This window comes from Urocitellus parryii, chromosome 3 (genome assembly GCF_045843805.1).
Source record: "Urocitellus parryii isolate mUroPar1 chromosome 3, mUroPar1.hap1, whole genome shotgun sequence".
In the NCBI taxonomy this organism is placed as follows: Eukaryota; Metazoa; Chordata; class Mammalia; order Rodentia; family Sciuridae; genus Urocitellus; species Urocitellus parryii.
In genome coordinates, this window is record NC_135533.1 from 42,010,460 (window position 1) to 42,028,660 (window position 18,201).

At 35.2% G+C, this 18,201-nt stretch overlaps 1 protein-coding gene across 1 annotated transcript in view; it reads left to right on the forward strand.

Annotated features, from left to right (window-relative positions):
* Met (MET proto-oncogene, receptor tyrosine kinase) overlaps positions 1 to 18,201 on the forward strand; it is a 108,715-nt gene that overhangs the window by 68,943 nt on the left and 21,571 nt on the right. The window contains exons 6-14 of the mRNA XM_026410297.2: positions 57 to 217; positions 1,855 to 1,957; positions 2,068 to 2,204; positions 2,902 to 3,063; positions 3,836 to 3,935; positions 7,176 to 7,394; positions 13,686 to 13,832; positions 15,817 to 15,973; positions 16,172 to 16,312. Coding sequence (XP_026266082.2) covers positions 57 to 217; positions 1,855 to 1,957; positions 2,068 to 2,204; positions 2,902 to 3,063; positions 3,836 to 3,935; positions 7,176 to 7,394; positions 13,686 to 13,832; positions 15,817 to 15,973; positions 16,172 to 16,312 — 1,327 coding nt within the window. The remainder of the gene's footprint in view (positions 1 to 56; positions 218 to 1,854; positions 1,958 to 2,067; positions 2,205 to 2,901; positions 3,064 to 3,835; positions 3,936 to 7,175; positions 7,395 to 13,685; positions 13,833 to 15,816; positions 15,974 to 16,171; positions 16,313 to 18,201) is intronic.

Here is an 18,201-nt window from a genome sequence, read left to right on the forward strand (position 1 = left end):
TGAAAAATAATAATACATTGGATTTTTTTTTCTAAAGTTCTACGTTATCCTTACAGGTTTTTCCAACTAGTGCACCCCTTGAAGGAGGGACAATGCTGACCATATGTGGCTGGGACTTTGGATTCAAGAAGAACAATAAATTTGATTTAAAAAAAACCAAAGTTCTCCTTGGAAATGAGAGCTGCACCTTGACCTTAAGTGAGAGCACAAAAAATACGTAAGGATCTTAAAATGTCTTGCTGGGTTGGGTTTTGTTTTTGAAAGTGTGTTTGTAAAAAGAAAAAAAATGTACAGAAAGCTCATTTCTTAAATTAATGAGGGCCTTGGTTGCACGTCCTTAGTAGGTTTGTTTTGTTCTTTCCCTATTTACTTAAGGGGATTAGGTAAAGACAAAAATGATATGGTCTACATAAAGTTTTTCAACCATTTATGTAACACCTCTTCAGAAATTGTCTGGGTAGATTTGAAAGCATGACACTCCATCTTTAGAGTCTTCAGATACAGTCTCCAAGACATTTTTTATTAAAAAAAAAAAAAACAGTAAAATGCTCAAAGTATATATCCTATTTTTTTAATTCATCTGCTAAACCTTGGTAGTGTATTAAAGTCACTCAATCACAAATTTAAGTCTCTTTTTGGATGAACTAAAATTTATTAAGCCACTATTTATCGGCACCATTTTTGGGGTGTGTCTCATTGAGCCATCCTCAAAGTCCTGGGAATGGTGACTTATTTTCACAAAAGAAGTCCCCAGAATTCAGAGAGGTAGAGTGAAACTTAGCAGGGATATTCCAGAGAGTCAGAAATGGGCTTTCAAACACAGCTGTTCAGATCCAAGATCTGTGCTTATTCTACTAAATGCTACATGTACTTTTGTTTAAAAGATTTTTTTATTGATGCATTATAATTATACATAATAATGGGCCTTGTTGTTATATATTCATGCATGCACATAACGTAATTTCATCAGTTTCATTCTATAAATTCTGCATTCCATAATGAACAATCTGGAAATTATCAGTTCTGTAGCAACAACAACCAAAGTTGTATTTGTTGAATCTTTATGGCCGAACCTATTCTATCAAGTGATTATTTTATCTAAAAATAGAATTTACTCCAAAGTTATAAAAGATCTAAACTCCTTCATTTTATTGAAACTGAAACATCAATTAATGTCATATGTGCTGGCTCAATGACAAAACAAATTTATTCTAGAAATCTCCTGTGTAAGTTTTCCAAAACTCTTTTAATTACTGCATCATAAATTAGGATTTGTAAAACTGAAACATAATCATTATCTTCTTTTATAGTTACTTAAGAAAACAAATAACATACAAAATTTTTTTCAGAACTATAAGATTATTTATTCAGAAATAATTTTATGGAAAGCTATCACAATTTCACTATTATTTAAGTAATTTAAATAAACATGTCACAAGTATAGTTACAGAAATGTACCTGATGAAAAACTTTGATGGAGGGTTTGGCTTATTTGTAGCTTGCACATTGTTTCATATGATACTGAATACCATTGCTTTATCCTAAGTGTGTCAGACATTATCCCTACAATTTTATAGGTTTAGATTATGATTTACTTTTAAGTTGGGGAGGTCTGCATTGATCAGGTCTATCATTTCCTGTTTTAAATGTGTAAATACTATACTATAGTCAATATAAGTTTAGCATAATAGTACAGAAATCAGATTATACAGTTTTCAGTCCTAATGCTTAATGAAACTGCTTGCTATGCAGAGTGAGTTAGCTCATTGTGGAGTTCATATCCCATCATAAAAGACAACCTAATCAGAAAATGTCTGTGGATTTCTAACATATTAAACTTTGCTTATTTTTCAGGCTAAAATGCACAGTTGGTCCTGCTATGAATGAAAATTTCAATCTGTCCATAACTATTTCAAACAGCCGGGGCACAGCACAATATAGTACATTTTCTTATGTAGTAAGTCTAAGCATTCTTTTCTCATGAACTGGGATGAGTGATTTTTACTTAATCTATTTATAATTATAAAACTAAAAAGTTACTTTGTTTTGTTTTTGTCTTCTGTTCAGGATCCTATAATAACCAGTATTTCTCCAAGTTATGGTCCCAAGGCTGGAGGCACTTTACTTACTTTAACTGGAAAGTATCTAAACAGTGGGAATTCTAGACACATTTCAATTGGTGGAAAAACATGTACTTTAAAAAGGTGTTGTGAATTTCTTTTTTGTTGCATCTGCCAAGTTAGATTACTATCTTTACTTAACAAATCAAGCCAAGTTTGTGTCTTTTTGTGTGGAGAAAAATCAAGATGTTTATTATTTACTCTCTTGCTAACAAGACTCTCTCCTTCCCAAATCCATCTACTCTTTTGCTGAATTTTCTACCTTTCCCTTTTTATTTATTAATCCCACTTTTGAATTTTGTCTTCCCATTCATCCTCTTTTTTGTTATATCTCAATATTGAAGCTTTATTATGAGCTTGAGGTTCTGGTAATTGACAACAGATTAAACTGTTCTAGTGAGATTTAAAATTAGAATAAGTCTGTTTGGAGAGAAATGGGGGAGATTGGATTTGGAAGGAGGTTACATTTCTGCTTCTTGGAGTTGAAAGAGATGAGTTCCTTCAAGTGACGAAAGTACTTTAAAGGTTGCTGAAAATGCCAAATGTTTTGAAGTCAAGGATGGCCTTTCAACAACAAGGCTAAGTTTGGGCTCTAGTCAAATGTAAACAGCCTACACTAGAAAAGGCTTTTTTTTCTAGATCACTGCAGGAAATTCCCATTTAGGAGCCATTGAGTTATACCCTTTGATTTATGGATCCTTTATAATTCTAAATTATGTGTATCTCTAATAGCTAAGGTTCATTTTCTTATTTTATTTTATTATTTTTTGTTGTCGTTCAGTGTGTCAAATAGTATTCTCGAATGTTATACCCCAGCCCAAACCATTTCAGCTGAGTTTCCGGTGAAGTTGAAAATTGACTTAGCCAACCGAGAGACCAGCAGCTTCAGTTACCGGGAAGACCCTGTTGTCTCTGAAATTCAACCAACCAAATCCTTTATTAGGTAAGTAAAAACTTCTGGCAGTGTAAGAAAGCAATGAACATAGGGATTATTTGGCTGTATAGAAGAGTCAAGAAAAGTTGCAGTTTTATCGCTGGCATTTTTCTTTCAAGGCTGAATTTCCGATTCAGTAGAAAAAAAAAAAAAACTACATTTAAGTTTTGAGTATTTTTTACTATATCAATGCTAGTTTATGCCTGGAAGATTTCATCCTATTTTATTATATTTTAAACAAATTACCATAAAAACAGTTTAATGTGACATCATAGTATGTAAGCACGTATATTACACATGCATCAATTCTATACTAATCACAGTGCAAGAAAAAAAAATCATTTTTTTCACTCTTCAGTGTATTTTTTGTGAGTCCTGCTTTGCACAGCTTTTCCCCATACCAGGCTCCCTTTGAATCAGTATCTCGTTGGACTCTGTTCAATTTGCCCTATTTCCGCTATTTCTATCAGTCTAGCAATGATAGTTACATATGTTTTTCTTTGTATTTTTTTCAAAGAAAAAAAATTTTCTATTGTGTATTTTGTAAATAAAAATCCAGTTTTCAGCATTTTTTGGCTTATGAAATATGAACTTGAACTCATATTTTCAAGTTAAATAAGTTATTTCCAAAAAAGAGTTACACACCCCCCAAACTTCCATTTGATTTTGGCGGTTCCTCTGACATGTAATCACAGCTTTTGATAAAAATTGAACCTCTCTCTTAAAATGCTTGGTGGAAAGAACCTCTCAATATTACCATTTTTCTATTTTATTTTGCCAGTGGTGGGAGCACAATAATAGGAGTTGGAAAAAATCTGAATTCAGTTAGCGTCCCAAGACTGGTAATAAATGTGCATGAAGCAGGAAGGAACTATACAGTGGTAAGTCCTTGGAATGATGGTTCCACTCAGAATTCTGCATCTCGGCTCTACCACCTGGCTTTCAGGACAGGTGGGACCTTTCAGTTTTGCCTTTAGTGTTTGCTAGTTACTTTCCTACAGCATAGATGAAATTGTATTTTTTTATTCAACAACCAAAATGATTTGGTTAATAAAATATTGTTATCTTAGTTGTAGAGAACTGATGTCTTCTAAATTAATTGGGCTGACATTGTAAAAGTGTACACACACACACACACACACACACACACACACACTGTTTAGAAGCAAATGAAGATTACCAACTGGAGACAGTGTTGCAGTGTTTTTAAAGACAGTCAGTGAATATAGAAATCTCAGCATTCCTCCAGCTCCCTAGTGCATCATAGACTATTGACCCTTTTGTCCTGATAAAACCCTTGGATAAAGCCTTTGACCTTGCTACAGCATCTTTCTGAAGCAGCAGACTACAATATTTTCTTAACCTTCCATTCTTCTTATCATTCTTCCTGCCCCTTTGTTAATACATTATCAAGTAATGAGAGAGCATTAAACTAGTTATCTCCTAGAGTGTGGATATTATTTATCTTTTCTCCATCTTTCCTTATTTATTTGCAAGATCAATCAGAATTTAACTGAATACCTCCTTAAAAGTGACTGGCCCATTAATTTCAGTAGGTCACCTTAAAATGGTCATTTTTATTTAGAATTTAGGAAGGTTGGAGTTATTTCCAGTGGCCCCATACTTTGTGTTGATGTGTTTTTCTAATCTAGTTGGACTTGTGCACTCAACATAGAATGAAAGTTCTAAGTGCTCCCGTTCAACAGGGTCTGGACAGGGCAAGTGATGGATTGAATTACAGCACTTTCTTTGAGATTTCTCATCCAATATTTCTTGAAGCCTAAACCCACCATGTTCTTTAATTACAAAAACCAATTTGGGGCTAAAAATGTCAAGCTAAATCACCAAACAATAGGGTCATCTCAAATGAAATTTTTCTTGACCTTCTCAATCAGCCACATTGCATCACCTCTAAAGGGTATTATTAGATTTTTATCATATTCCTGAGAGATTGTACTCCAGGGAGTCACCGCATGAAGTAAAAGGCTTTGAAGACAATCCCCACACATGGCCACAAACAATGTTAGAATACCACTGCTATTAATTTGGAAGACATCAGTTCTCCATGACTAAGATAACAATATTTCATTAACCAAATAAGAACAGCAGTAACCCTCTTTGGTGTTGGCATGTGACTTTTTAAAGTAGAAATCCAAGAAATTATTAATTTATCTAATTGATAACAAATATACATTATTAAAATAATAACTAAATTAGCTTTGATTTCCCTCACCAGCATTAAGATGACAGATAGAACAGCTCTTAGCTTCATTCATTTGTATGTAATCAAATAATTACTGTAAACTTTCATGGTATCAGAGATGCATATCCCAGGGAAGAGCTAGGCAATGATAGAAGATAAAAATCTTATCTGTTAACACATCTGGAAATGTAAACTTTCGCTGCTTAAGCCACAAACAGGTTGTTACAATAGAACATTTATTATTTAACAAATAAACACTCATGGTCAAGTCTGATTTGTATATATCTCCAGCTACAATAACTTTAATCCAATAAATTCAAATCTTTTAAAATGAAAATAATTGCCTTCTCAAAGCTAGGGGTGTAACTTAGTGGTAGAGCACTTGTCTGGCATGCAGGTGGCTTGGATTCAATCTCCAGCACCACACACAAATCATTATAATAATAATGATCTTCTTAACAAAAGATATATTAATTTGTTAATGCACATTATATCCCAGAAGCCTGCTGGTTATTGTGTAGCTTTGAATTATTGTTGTTATATGGAAAATCATTGTGATGATAATAAAATTGTTCATTTTCACTTTTCAAGATGGTAGGAATACTTTTTAGCATTACAGCATTAATTTGAGATAAAACTAAATTATATCGGTTTTAGTTCATATCATATCACTGTTTTATCTGCTTACAACACATATTTTTAAATATAGACTAAATGTTTAAATTATTTTTAAAACAACATATCAAGCACTGAATTCTGTTTGTGCTTTTTATGAATATCCTGAGGCCTTTTTCTATTGTGGCATAAGTAATTGTTTTATCTCCAACTATACTTGTCAAAGAAAAGGAAATCTAAGGGATGTTGTTGCTTGTTTGTCTTTTCCTTGGGGGGAAAAAATCACAACTGTTTAACCTTAAATGTACCATTTTGTATTGCTGGCTTTAGTCTAAGTACAATCAAGAGGAAACTACATTTTCCAAAATTCCATAAATCAGAATTTCAAAGGGGAAGATTTGAAATGAGAGATGAAAGCCCATGAAATAATAATAGCTGAGCCTTTTTAAAATAGAGAGCATAGGAAAAGATGTACCAATGTAGAATATATAATAAACACCAAGCAAAACATGGGCGCTACAACAGTGAGTGTCACCTGTAATGGCCTGAGATATATGCACTCTACTCTGTCGCTTAGAGCTGTGACCTGATCTAATGAACTCTGCCAAGCTCAGTTTCTTCATCTGTAAACTGGATGCTCATAGCACGTATCTTCAGGATTATCAGAGAATTAAATGAGATCAGCCTTATAAAACATTCTACACAGAACCTAGAACTCAATGGTTAATAGCTTAAAACACTATCAACATTATCTAACTATGTATTTACTTACATCTTAACCATACGATGCTTGGTAATTTGTGAAGCACTTTGCCATACAATGTCCTGCATTGTGAATCACTTTTTAAAATTAATTCCTAAATAAGGAAACTGAGTTTCTAAGGAAGGGCTTTGCCTCTGTTCTCACAGCTTGAGTTAAAGCTAGGATCTAGACCAAGGATTTCTAACCCCAAAGTCCAGCTTCCACTCATCCATAGCTACTTCACAAGACCAGAAGGCAGTCTCTCCAGGTCACTGTCCTGTCTTCTTAAGGAAAATAAAATGATGGAGTGAGGGCTAGTTGCAGATAGATCAACATAGCTTTTTCTGGGCCAGTGAAGCTGTGTTCCTCCGAAGACTGGATTGTTTGAAAAATTTTGCATCTTCCAAGTTTCTAGAATTGTGTTCTTGAACATTAGGAAATTAAATGCATATATATTTTTTGACAATTGTGTATTTTCAGTTGAAGTTGTGAAATGTGAAAGTTACTATGGATTTTGTCATACTCTGTCCTGTTGACAGTGGGTATTTTGTCTTCCTATAGGCATGTCAGCATCGCTCAAATTCAGAGATAATTTGCTGCACAACTCCCTCACTGCAACAGCTGAATCTGCAACTCCCACTGAAGACCAAAGCCTTGTTCGTGTTAGACGGGATCCTTTCCAAATACTTTGATCTCACTTATGTACATAATCCTGTGTTTAAGCCTTTTGAAAAGCCAGTGGTGATCTCAATGGGTAATGAAAATGTACTAGAAATTAAGGTAAGAATTGTTTTAAATGCTCTCTGAAGTCATCAACTTGAACTTTATATCTATGTGAATAGAATAATTATACTTGGTCATTGTATATTATGATACATCAGCAAATGCCTAAGCTCTGAATAACCAATTTTTTGACATAAGACTAAAAGATAAGTTTAATTGTGGATGGCTTTTTAATGAAGTATTTTAAAACCCTTCCTTGGTGTATGTTTAAAAGTAGCAAATGCAGAACACAAATGTATTTAAATAGGTTTCCTGTAATTCATTGTCCTGATGGTGCTATGCTTTTCTTATTTCAACTGAATATGCTCATTGTAAGATACAAAGTAAGGACCATGAAAGTAAATGCAAAATTGCAATTCTGTATTTTCTTATAATACGTGGAACTTTCTATCTGGGCGTTGTCACCTCTAAGCTGATTTATAAATGAAACTGGATTTCTCCCATCTTAGGAATATGTTAGCTTCTAAATATAATTTAATAGAGATAAATAACAGATCATCTTTCTAAGCCAGGCTGTTGCAAATAAAGAACACTGAAGTCCAGAGCGGTTAAGTGGTTTGACAAGTGATGAAACAGTAGAACAAAGACTAGAATATAACTCTGTCATGTCACTTCAGTCATTTTTACTTCATGTAATAATAAAATAGACAAAATGATTAGGACTTTAATTATCCATAGCCCTAGTCATTAAAAACAGCAACATATTCATCCTGCAATGTATTGTTGTACACATTCAGAAATTTTTTGTGAAAGATTATCTGCATGCAAATATGAATGAACATAGAGCAACAGGAGCATCCTTATTTAACAATAAAATAGTTTATCATAGGTCATCTCCATCTAACCAATGTCTCTACTGAAATTTTCCTGATTTTTCCACCAGATTTTTCTATCAAAATTATCTGTCGACTAACTTGTGCACACACTACACTCATACAAGTTTACTAACCCCACAATTGTGTTTTGCACAATAATTAAGCAGTCCCAGCATGAAATTAAATGGAAGCCTGCTTCAATGAACAGCACGTTTACCACAGCAGAGTTCTTTCATCTGCTTCTTTAATTAGTTTTAGAAAAGAAGAAAGAGCTTTTATCACTTTTTTTTTCAATAAAACTAATCTAGTGTGACCTTTTGCTTTCAACAATTACTGTGTTTGCTGTTTGAAAGATTCCATTTGGTTTTCTTGATGAAAACAAAGGTTTATGTGCAAAGAGTTTTACGCCCAAAGAAACTCTATTTTCTGTTTCTGTATCTATGATGGACAGATGAGAGATAAATCATTCTTTATCTACACTTCCAAGCACAGTGTTGTGCAGAAGAGAAAACTTCTTTTTCGATAAAGTAAATACCCATTATTCAACATCCTTCAAAATTGTTGGACCAAGAAAAACGTGATTTGACATCATCCTCATCCTATTAGTGGTATTTCTAACATAGCCCAAGGGGTTTCTGGAGACAAGCACAAAGCACTTCCTTTTCTTGGCTATATAAAGATTTACTCTTTTTCTCTAACAAGTGTATAGCCCCCTGCCATGTCACAGAGCAGTAACAGTGGGGCCAGGAGCAATGGTTTTGGTATCATGATTCAATTCCTTATTCCATTTTCCTTAAGTATAAGAAGAAATCTAAGGAATGTTATGCATTTATTATGACAGTGATTTAACCCTTTCTTGAAACAAAAGGAAATGAAGCATAAAAAGAGAAGGCTTTTTCTGGAAAAGCAACAGTGTGCTTTTATCAAAAGAAAGGCCACCTTGGGCTGGGGTTATGGCTCAGCCATAGACATGTAAGGCCCTGGGTTCAATCCTCAGCACCACATAAAAATAAATAAAGTAAAAGTATTGTGTCCATCTACAACTAAAATAAACAAATAAATAAATATTTTTAAAAAAATGAAAAAAGAAAGGTGACCATTTTATTTCATATTGGGCTTGTTCAATTACCATTCAAACCATGAGTCAAAAGCGTGTTTGTCTTTCACCAGTGAAAGTACTGTGGAGACAACAATGTATTTGAAGTGAGATTTATTCTTTACTTCCAGGAAGAGCTCATGGTCCTTAACCAAACATTCCTGAAGGAATCCTTTGGCTAAAGAAGGGATTATGGAAGTTTCCAGTCCTAGTTTTAAGAGTTGCCTCAGTGAACAGTTAACCCAGTGACAAACAGTGTGCTAAAGGGCAGCCAAGTTTGAAGCAAGAGAACACAATAGGTCCCAAAGATCAGTCACTGCTCAGAATGAATTAGAAGCCCCATGGATGTAGGAGAGAGTTCATGAACAAGTCTTCAAGTCCATGAAGCCAGTTGTGGACCGAACACATGGTAGAACACAGTGCCCCTATCAACAGCAACTCACACTTAGGAGGAAATTTACAATGAATCCAATACTTTGACATATATTATTTCATTTGAACTTTACATGGACCTATGAGGTTTGGAGGTCAGTAATGGTTATCCCCATTTTTAGTTAGAAAAACAGGTTTAGAGAGATTAGTTTACTTATCTTAGGGTCACCCAGGGAGAAAATAACAGCACTAGGGCTCACATTCCAGATTCTTGAATCCAAATTCCAGCAAATTAACTAAATTGCAAAGCTTCTCATATTAATCTTCATTAAATGTATGCCAAAATAAATAAAATACCCTTCATAAAAGAAAAATGTTCCTATCATATGCTATGTAGATATCTCTACAGTTCTTTAAGTGAAATAGCTCTAAACTTTTTACAAACATCTAAATATGATTATGTTTAAAGAAACCTTATATTTTCCCTATTTGTCTTATTATGTGACTTTTTGTGCATGGACATATTTCCTGGAAAGTAGTCACTAGAAAAGTACATGGAATGAGGAGGGCCTGACACTGCCCAGGAGTTTTATCCTATTCTAGTGCATATAGAGATATATGGTAATAGACATGCTTCAAAAGACCAATCTGGAAAACTCAGCTCAAACAGAAAAGGGGAGCAGGAAGATGAGCTGAGACAGGGAATAGGGACTCAATTATGACACAGTGAACACAAGAACAAATGTTGAGAGCTCAGGTGGAGGCCAGTCATCAATTACTAAGCATGAAAAAGGCCTAGATGAGACCATCATTCTGAACCAGCCCACTCCAACCAGAGGTCGTATTCTTCCTTCCACCACTAATTTACCTACAACTGTAGGCCAACCCCACTCACAACTACCCTGAGGCCAGTTCTCACTCCAGACTAGGTGGAAGGGAGTGGTTTTTCTTTCTCAGGTCATTGGATTCAGCATCAACATTTTATTTTATGGCACTGATATCTTACTCTTCAATAGTGTTCTCCTGGGCTGCATACAGTAGGTATTCTGTGAAAACATGTAACCCAGGACACACAGACAAGCACCTGTGGTTCCACAGTGGTTCCCCAAGTACAGAAGTAGTAAAGATCCCCAGTAACCATTGAAGAAACCAGCTTAGTTTTGGTTAGTCTCAAAGCTACAGGAAACTTTTTCCTTCAGTTACCTGTTAAAATCTTGCTGAACTCAGTTTGAAAACTTTCTGTGAAGGTTCTGTGCCTGGATTCTAAGCGAGGTACTTACACCCCCAAGTAAAGTGTTTATCTCATTCACCCCACCACCCAGTCACTGATTTCCGGCTGGCGACCTCCCTGAACTGAACTGTTCCTGTTTGCGTGCTGCTACCAACGTGCACCTTACTGCTTTCACTGACTCAAACTCATCACTACCAACTGGATGCGAAAACATGCAGGATCCCTTCTATTATATTGCAATTTTTCAACTCTTACTCATTTCCACTCCTATTTGCTCTATTCTGTTGCCATCTCAGACATGTAGCATCCCCAGGCCTGAATAGAGTAGAAACATTATGTCTCGGCCAGGTGGGGTGATGCACACCTGTAATCTCAGCACTCTGGAGGCTGAGGCAGTAAGATAGCAAGTTCAAGACCAGATTCAGCAACTTAGCAAGGCCCTGAGCAACTTAGGAAGACCATGTCTCAAAATTAAAAAAAAAAAAAAAAAAAGTAGCAAGGGCTGGTCATTAGCTCAGTGGCAAAGTACCCCTAGGTTCAATCCCCAGTACCAAAAAGAAAAAGAATCTCACCTGGCCAGAGTAGGAAAGGGAAAAGGCAAAGTGTATCCTAATGTGACACATTGGGAACCATTGGTATTCGTTTTAGAAATGCACCCATTTACCATTACAATGAAACTCTATTCATCTTTATATTCTTAGTGGGGAGACCTGGGTCTAACACATGGTAGACGGTAAGCAGATTTTGTATCCCATAGAATTTGATGTCCTTTGTGACCTAGTCTTTTCTTGAAACTCAGTTGTCTGTATGTAATGCAGGAATTACAATAATACCTAGATGAGGATGTCTTTGCAGGATAGAATGAGATAATTTTAACTCTTCATTGTTCTATATGCATATGGGATTAAAGATCAGAAAGTTCCTCTTCTGTTGCTTTATTTAAAAGCCCATATTTTATCATTTCAGTGACTAAAGAACTGAGATGATTTTGTAAATGTGTTATCTTTTTAATAATAGTTGATAGTCAATGATAAATAGTAAAAAGCAAATAATAAGAGTCCTAAACATACACATTTTTTAATAGCTCAATAATGCTATGTTTACTTTAAATGACAAAAAGTAGCCTGTACCTATTTTTTTTAACTTTTCCTGGTTGGAAATCAGCTCCTCCCTTATAGGCATGGAGTGTCAGTATCACTGCTGTGATATCTGGACTTTTCAGCTTTTATGACAATCACATACACAAAGCTGATGGTAATTTTTCATGTAACTCATTGCTCATCATTTATTCCTTGGTGTGTGAAAAGGGATTCATTGTTCAGCTGTATGCTCTGCTCTCATTTTGCCTTTAACATCCAAGGAGCTCCTAGCCTAAAAGAATGAGCCTTGGAGATGGAAGTGCAGTGAGTTCATCCCTTCCCCCAACCTTACTTATTATCTAAGCAAGCATTTTAGTCCTTCTCTCATAAATCAAGCCTTCCAGCTCTTTAATCTTTTTCTCTGTCATTCTCTGAATTCTCTCCAATATGTGAGTAAGGGCCTTGGCCCTCCTCAGACCTAACCAACAAGTTGTCATTTGAAGCCCCAAAATGACCTATTAGATTTATGTGTTTCTATGTTGAATTGCCCTGTGTGGCTGACCTGGATCAATGGATTGCTCATACTGCCTCTAGGAATAGCATAAGGATAGTGTTTGTCTATGTTCACTTTTTTATCCTATTTCAGCTGCATATTATAAAGAAATACCTTCCAGATCCTTTTCCTAGAATAATATCTGACTTATTAATCTGTTGAGATCTAGTGAGACATTGTATATAAAAGCAGTTCACCAACTATTATAGACTATATAAACAAAGTAGCAGGGCTATAGTTACTACTTGCTGGTTTTTGTCTATGAGAAAAATTATAATAGGTTTTGATACATCTCTCCTTAAAGTAATGACTTCTTTAATAAATAACTGTACTCATTAAGTCTTGATATGAGAAATCGTATTCATGTTTACATTTCTTTCCCAAGGCTAATGATTGATGTCTTCAACAAAATGTTGATGCTTTAAAAATTCCTGATGGTAACTTTAGTAAACTAAATATGTCAAATTGAGTAATTTTGAAAAATCCTCATGTAACAATATAATTGTTCAAACTAATGTAATTGTGCTCTCAAATCATAATGAAGGTCATGTGGCATCTTAGAGAAATTTCTTTGAAAATGAATTCATTTATGCATTGGATTCAAGTGCGTAAGAAAAATAAGAAACTGCCCAACTCAGAAAAGGAATTTTTGGTGCAGGGCAATTACATCAGTTCTCTGGAGATGGGACCTGGGTATCAATATTTTTTCAAGCGCTAAGTGTGCTTCTAAAAGTGAAGCCAAGGTTGAGAATCATTGCATTAGGTAGTGTGAGGCAGAGCAGCAACTGAATCTCTATGTGGCTTCTTTTTTGTCAAATATTGATACCCCCTGAAAATAATAATAAGATTATTGTGAATAAGATGCCATTCAACATAAGAACGTAAAATAAGGTTCTCCCTTTTCTCTAAAATCTGATTTGTTGGAAAAGCTGTGTCCTGTAATTCCTAATTAGTGCCTTGAAATGGTTACACTCCCCTTCTCCATCCCAATTCTCACAAAAATGAACATCATAAAATCACATGCCTTTGCAAACAAATTAGCCTGCATTTGCAATACATCTATATTTCTCTATAATTATCAGCATTCCTGCAAACCTGTGAATGGTTAACATTCTCTTTTCTTTTTCTTTTTTTTCTTCCAGGGAAATGATATTGACCCTGAAGCAGTTAAAGGTGAAGTGTTAAAAGTTGGAAATAAGAGCTGTGAGAATATACGCTCACGTTCTGAAGCCATTTTATGTACGGTCCCCAATGACCTGCTGAAATTGAACAGCGAGCTAAATATAGAGGTGGGGTTCCTGCATTCGTCTCATGATGTAAATAAGGATGCCAGTGTAATTATGTCACTCGGAGGCTTAAAATAAATCATTAAAGCTCATTTGTGTGTTGGCTTTGGCTCATCAACTCAGCCTCAATTCCTAGTTGTTATTTTAGAAATAGTGGGGTTTTTTGTCACAGTGTCTCCTTCCCCAGGCTTATGAGGCTGGATATCAAAAGTTCTTTCTATCCACAATGCCTCTCCTTTAAAACATACTGAAATTCTCAGTGGGGATAAGGGCACACCTAAATGTCCTTCCCCCAATCTCTCACCACCTCAGGAGGCCAGAGCCAATGTATCACTGCCCACCACAGTGATCACAAATATATGGACCTCCATAAATATAAGAAGTCATATGCACTGAACCAAAGATAAACTATTTTATGTAACTTCTGTCATGCAGATAGCTAAATCAGATAACTTAGAACCCAAATGATTCTTTCATTATTTTTAACAGCTTTATTGTAATATAGCTCGAATACTATACAATTCACTCATTAAAAGTGTACAGGTCACTTTTTTGTTATATTAGTTATATTACATCATTAATTTCTTTAAATTGTGGTAAAACATATATAATATAAAATTTGCCATTTTAACCATTTTAAATTTGAAATTCAGTGGCATAAATTGCACCCATAATGTGTAACCATTGTCTAATTTCCAAACTTTTTCATCATCCCAAACAGAAGCTATGAAATCATTAAACACTAACTCCAAGTTCCCTTCTCTCCCTGATCCCCTGGTAACCTCTAATCTACTGCCTCTATGAATTTGCCTATTCTAGATGTTTCATGTAAGTGGAATTATACAATATTTGTGCATTTGTATCTATCTTTCACTTTCCTTAGCATGTTTTCAAGTTTCATCAACATAAACATGTATCAATACTTTATTACTTGTTATGACTGAATAATATTTGATTTTATATATATCACATTTTGTTTATACAAGAATAAGTGGTTTTTAAAGCATTCCTGGAGTCTTCTGTAGTTATGAAGTAAAGACTTACAAAAGAATTAGAAAATCGAATACTGAATCATGAGATCAGAGTTGGAATTTCAAAATAACCATAAATCAAAAATCATAAAATGTTAGAACTAGAAGGGAACTCAAAGTTTCCTCCCTGTATCAAAACTGATATAAAAACCAGGTGTAATGCCCTTGCCTATAATCCCAGTGATTCCAGAGGCTGAGGCAGGAGGATCACAACAAGTTTGGGACTAGCCTCAGCAACTTAGCAAGACTTTGTCTCCGAATTAAAAAAAAAAAAAAAAATTGAAAAGGTAAAGCTCAGTGGTAAAGTGCTCCTAAGTTCAATCCCCAGTACCAAAATTTTAAAAAACTGACATAAAAATATTCTGAGGGGGCTGGGGTTGTAGCTCAGTGTAGAGTGCTTGCCTAGCACCAGTAAGGTACTGCATTTGATCCTGAGCACCACATTAAAAGGCAAACAAAAAAATAAAGGTTAGTTCTTTAAGAAAAAAATTCTAAGATTTTATTGTCCTATAAAAATTGATTATTTGCCTCTTTTGGATGTTCTTTCTGCCGTCCACCCCACTCTCCCTAGTAAGGAAAAATTAATTTCTTACTTTTTCTTCTTACTCCCATGATATAGTTCACATTATAGTCTAATGATTTATTTGTGTGTTGTCTCCTCTAACATACTTCATTCCTCAAGATGAAAAACTGTTTTATCTTTTTATTCCTATTACCCAGTTATAACTACAAACAGCTACATGCATTATATGAGTACTTTGAGGATCAGTATTCCTAATTCTTCAAACACTGAGACAGAATTTAGGAATCTCATTACTCCAAAGGCAATTATGCCACTTCTAGAATGGTAGTAACCAGGTGGTATTTTGGGCCCAGAAAAATCACAACCCTTCCTGGATGGTATATTTTATATCTGTCATGAACAAATTCTGACTTTTTTTCTTTGTCATTTTTAGTGGAAGCAAGCAGTCACTTCAACTGTCCTTGGGAAAGTAATAGTTCAACCAGATCAGAATTTCACAGGATTGATTTCTAGTGTTGTCTCCATATCAGCAATACTCTTATTATCACTCGGGCTTTTCCTGTGGCTGAAAAAGAGAAAGAAAACAAAAGGTGCATTTTTTTGTTGTTGTTATTGTTTGTTTTAAGAAATTCTCTTAGAAATAGAGTTATTCCAGTTTAACCTTGTCACAGATCTATGTGAGCTGTCACATGCAGTCCATGACACCTGTGAGCACTGGGCATTGGGTCAAGTGTTCAAAACCAGTGACAGCAAAGTCTAACAAGCCCTGTCTCTCTCTCTGTTTTAAGATCTCAATAGTGATTTAGTTCGCTATGATGCAAGAGTCCACACTCCACATTTGGATAGGCTTGTAAGTGCCCGGAGTGTGAGCCCAACTGCAGAAATGGTTTCAAATGAATCCGTTGACTATCGAGCTACTTTTCCAGAAGGTATGTTTCAGTTTATTGTCCTGAGAGGTACCTAAATATATATACTTCTGTGGATTGTGGCATTGTTGTTTCTTTTTGCTTTTGCCTTTATAGTTTTAATAGGCCTGAGAAAGAAGCATTTCCCTCTGCCAAAGAATAATTTAATTTGATGCAGAAAGAATTACATGGCTCTTCCTTTAAGATTAACTCATGCATATATTATATTAATTTCAGTGTCTGTGAACTCTAGTCTCCCAAAAAAGGTAGATTTTAAAATCATTTGAGCAGTGCTGGGGATGTAGTTCCATGGCGAGCACTTGCCTAGCATGTTTGAGGCCCTGAGTTCAATCCCTAGCAGTGTAAAGAAATAAATAGAATCATTCAAGCAAAGGTAACTTATTGGCTGAGTACAAAGCTAAGAAATTGTGACACTCTCTTTAACAACTCGGGAAAAGCTAAGTTACAAAACATATTTTTATTTAAATAAAAGTCAGAGCTGCTACATTTTTACCTTGTTGATCCCCACATTTTTGAATTATACCATTAGAGATCTTGTGAAGCATTCTCAAGGAACACAGCCCTTTACCTACAACATTCCAGGACTTAAATATATTTTGAGTCTTATCCAAGAAAAACCTTCATTTATGCTCTTAAGCAAGGAGAGACCAACATCATCTGCTTTGCAAAACACTAGGCCTAATCATGGTCAGAGTTAACCAGAGCTTTGCACATTGTTTTATTTTAAAATCTCCTGCTCAAAGCAGAATGTCTGTATTGTATCAGCTCCATTATCTTTAGAAGTTACAGGACATGAGTCAAGCACAAGCATTTCCCTGGTTGAATATTTACCATTGGACAAATAAAATGAGTCACGGGCAGTTTTGGATCCTGGAAAGTTAGAAGTTGCTCATCCAATGAGCACAAGACCAATGAAGCATTCAACTTTTTCAGCACTTGCTGCCTCTTATTTTTTGAAGCTCACTTGTTATTTCTGTAAACATTGTTTTTGCCTACCTGACTCCATTCACCTTTAGAAATCAATTTCTTTAACAATATGGACAAAACAAACCTAATTTGTGGTTTTGAAATATAGATCTAGTTAGGATTTCATATTCATATTTAGTAACTCTAACCTGGAATAAAATTCAAAAGTTATCTTTTTAAAAAGGCTTTCCTAACCTTTCCAATTCCTTACTCACCAAACCTCTATCATCATTGCTAAGAACAATCAGCTGCTTCCTCCTGTCTACTTTCAGCCTGCACCTTGGAGACGTGAATAGGTAACACAGGCAGAAGAGGGCCACCTGCAGAGAAGAGGAAGGGAGCCAATGCACATCAAAACATGACAAAGAGACAACCACAGACCTTCTCTCTGTTACTGCTGGTGTAGCCTGATAGTCTTCTTTCAGGGAGACCCAGAATTCTCTGTGGTATTACACCAGTGTCACATATTGGTGGTCTAAATTTGTTTTTGTACATATCTGAATTCAGCTAAAGGTTCAGTAGAATTTCCCTGCCAAAGGACCTTTGTCTTGTGTCCACTATAGAGTTCCCTCAATCTCTGCACCTCTGAGAATTTACAGCTCTGATCTCTAGGTACAAAGGTTTGGGAGTGAAGATGAAAGGACTGAGTTTAGAGAGGCTCAGTTGCACTTTTAGCCCCTTGAGGAAGGTTTGGAGAACCTGACCTTGGGATTAAAGGAGCAGGCATTGAACTAGACTTCCTCCTTCCTTCATTCATCAACATTTCAGGTACTTCTTATTCATTCCACATCCACATTTGAAGGTCACAACTGTCATATTTCCAGCTAGTGATTACCATGACTGTAGGCAGCACCCAAAACTTTTCTAGAACTACTTTTGAGATTTACTGTTAGGGCCAATTTTTATTATTAACCAGCTATATCCAC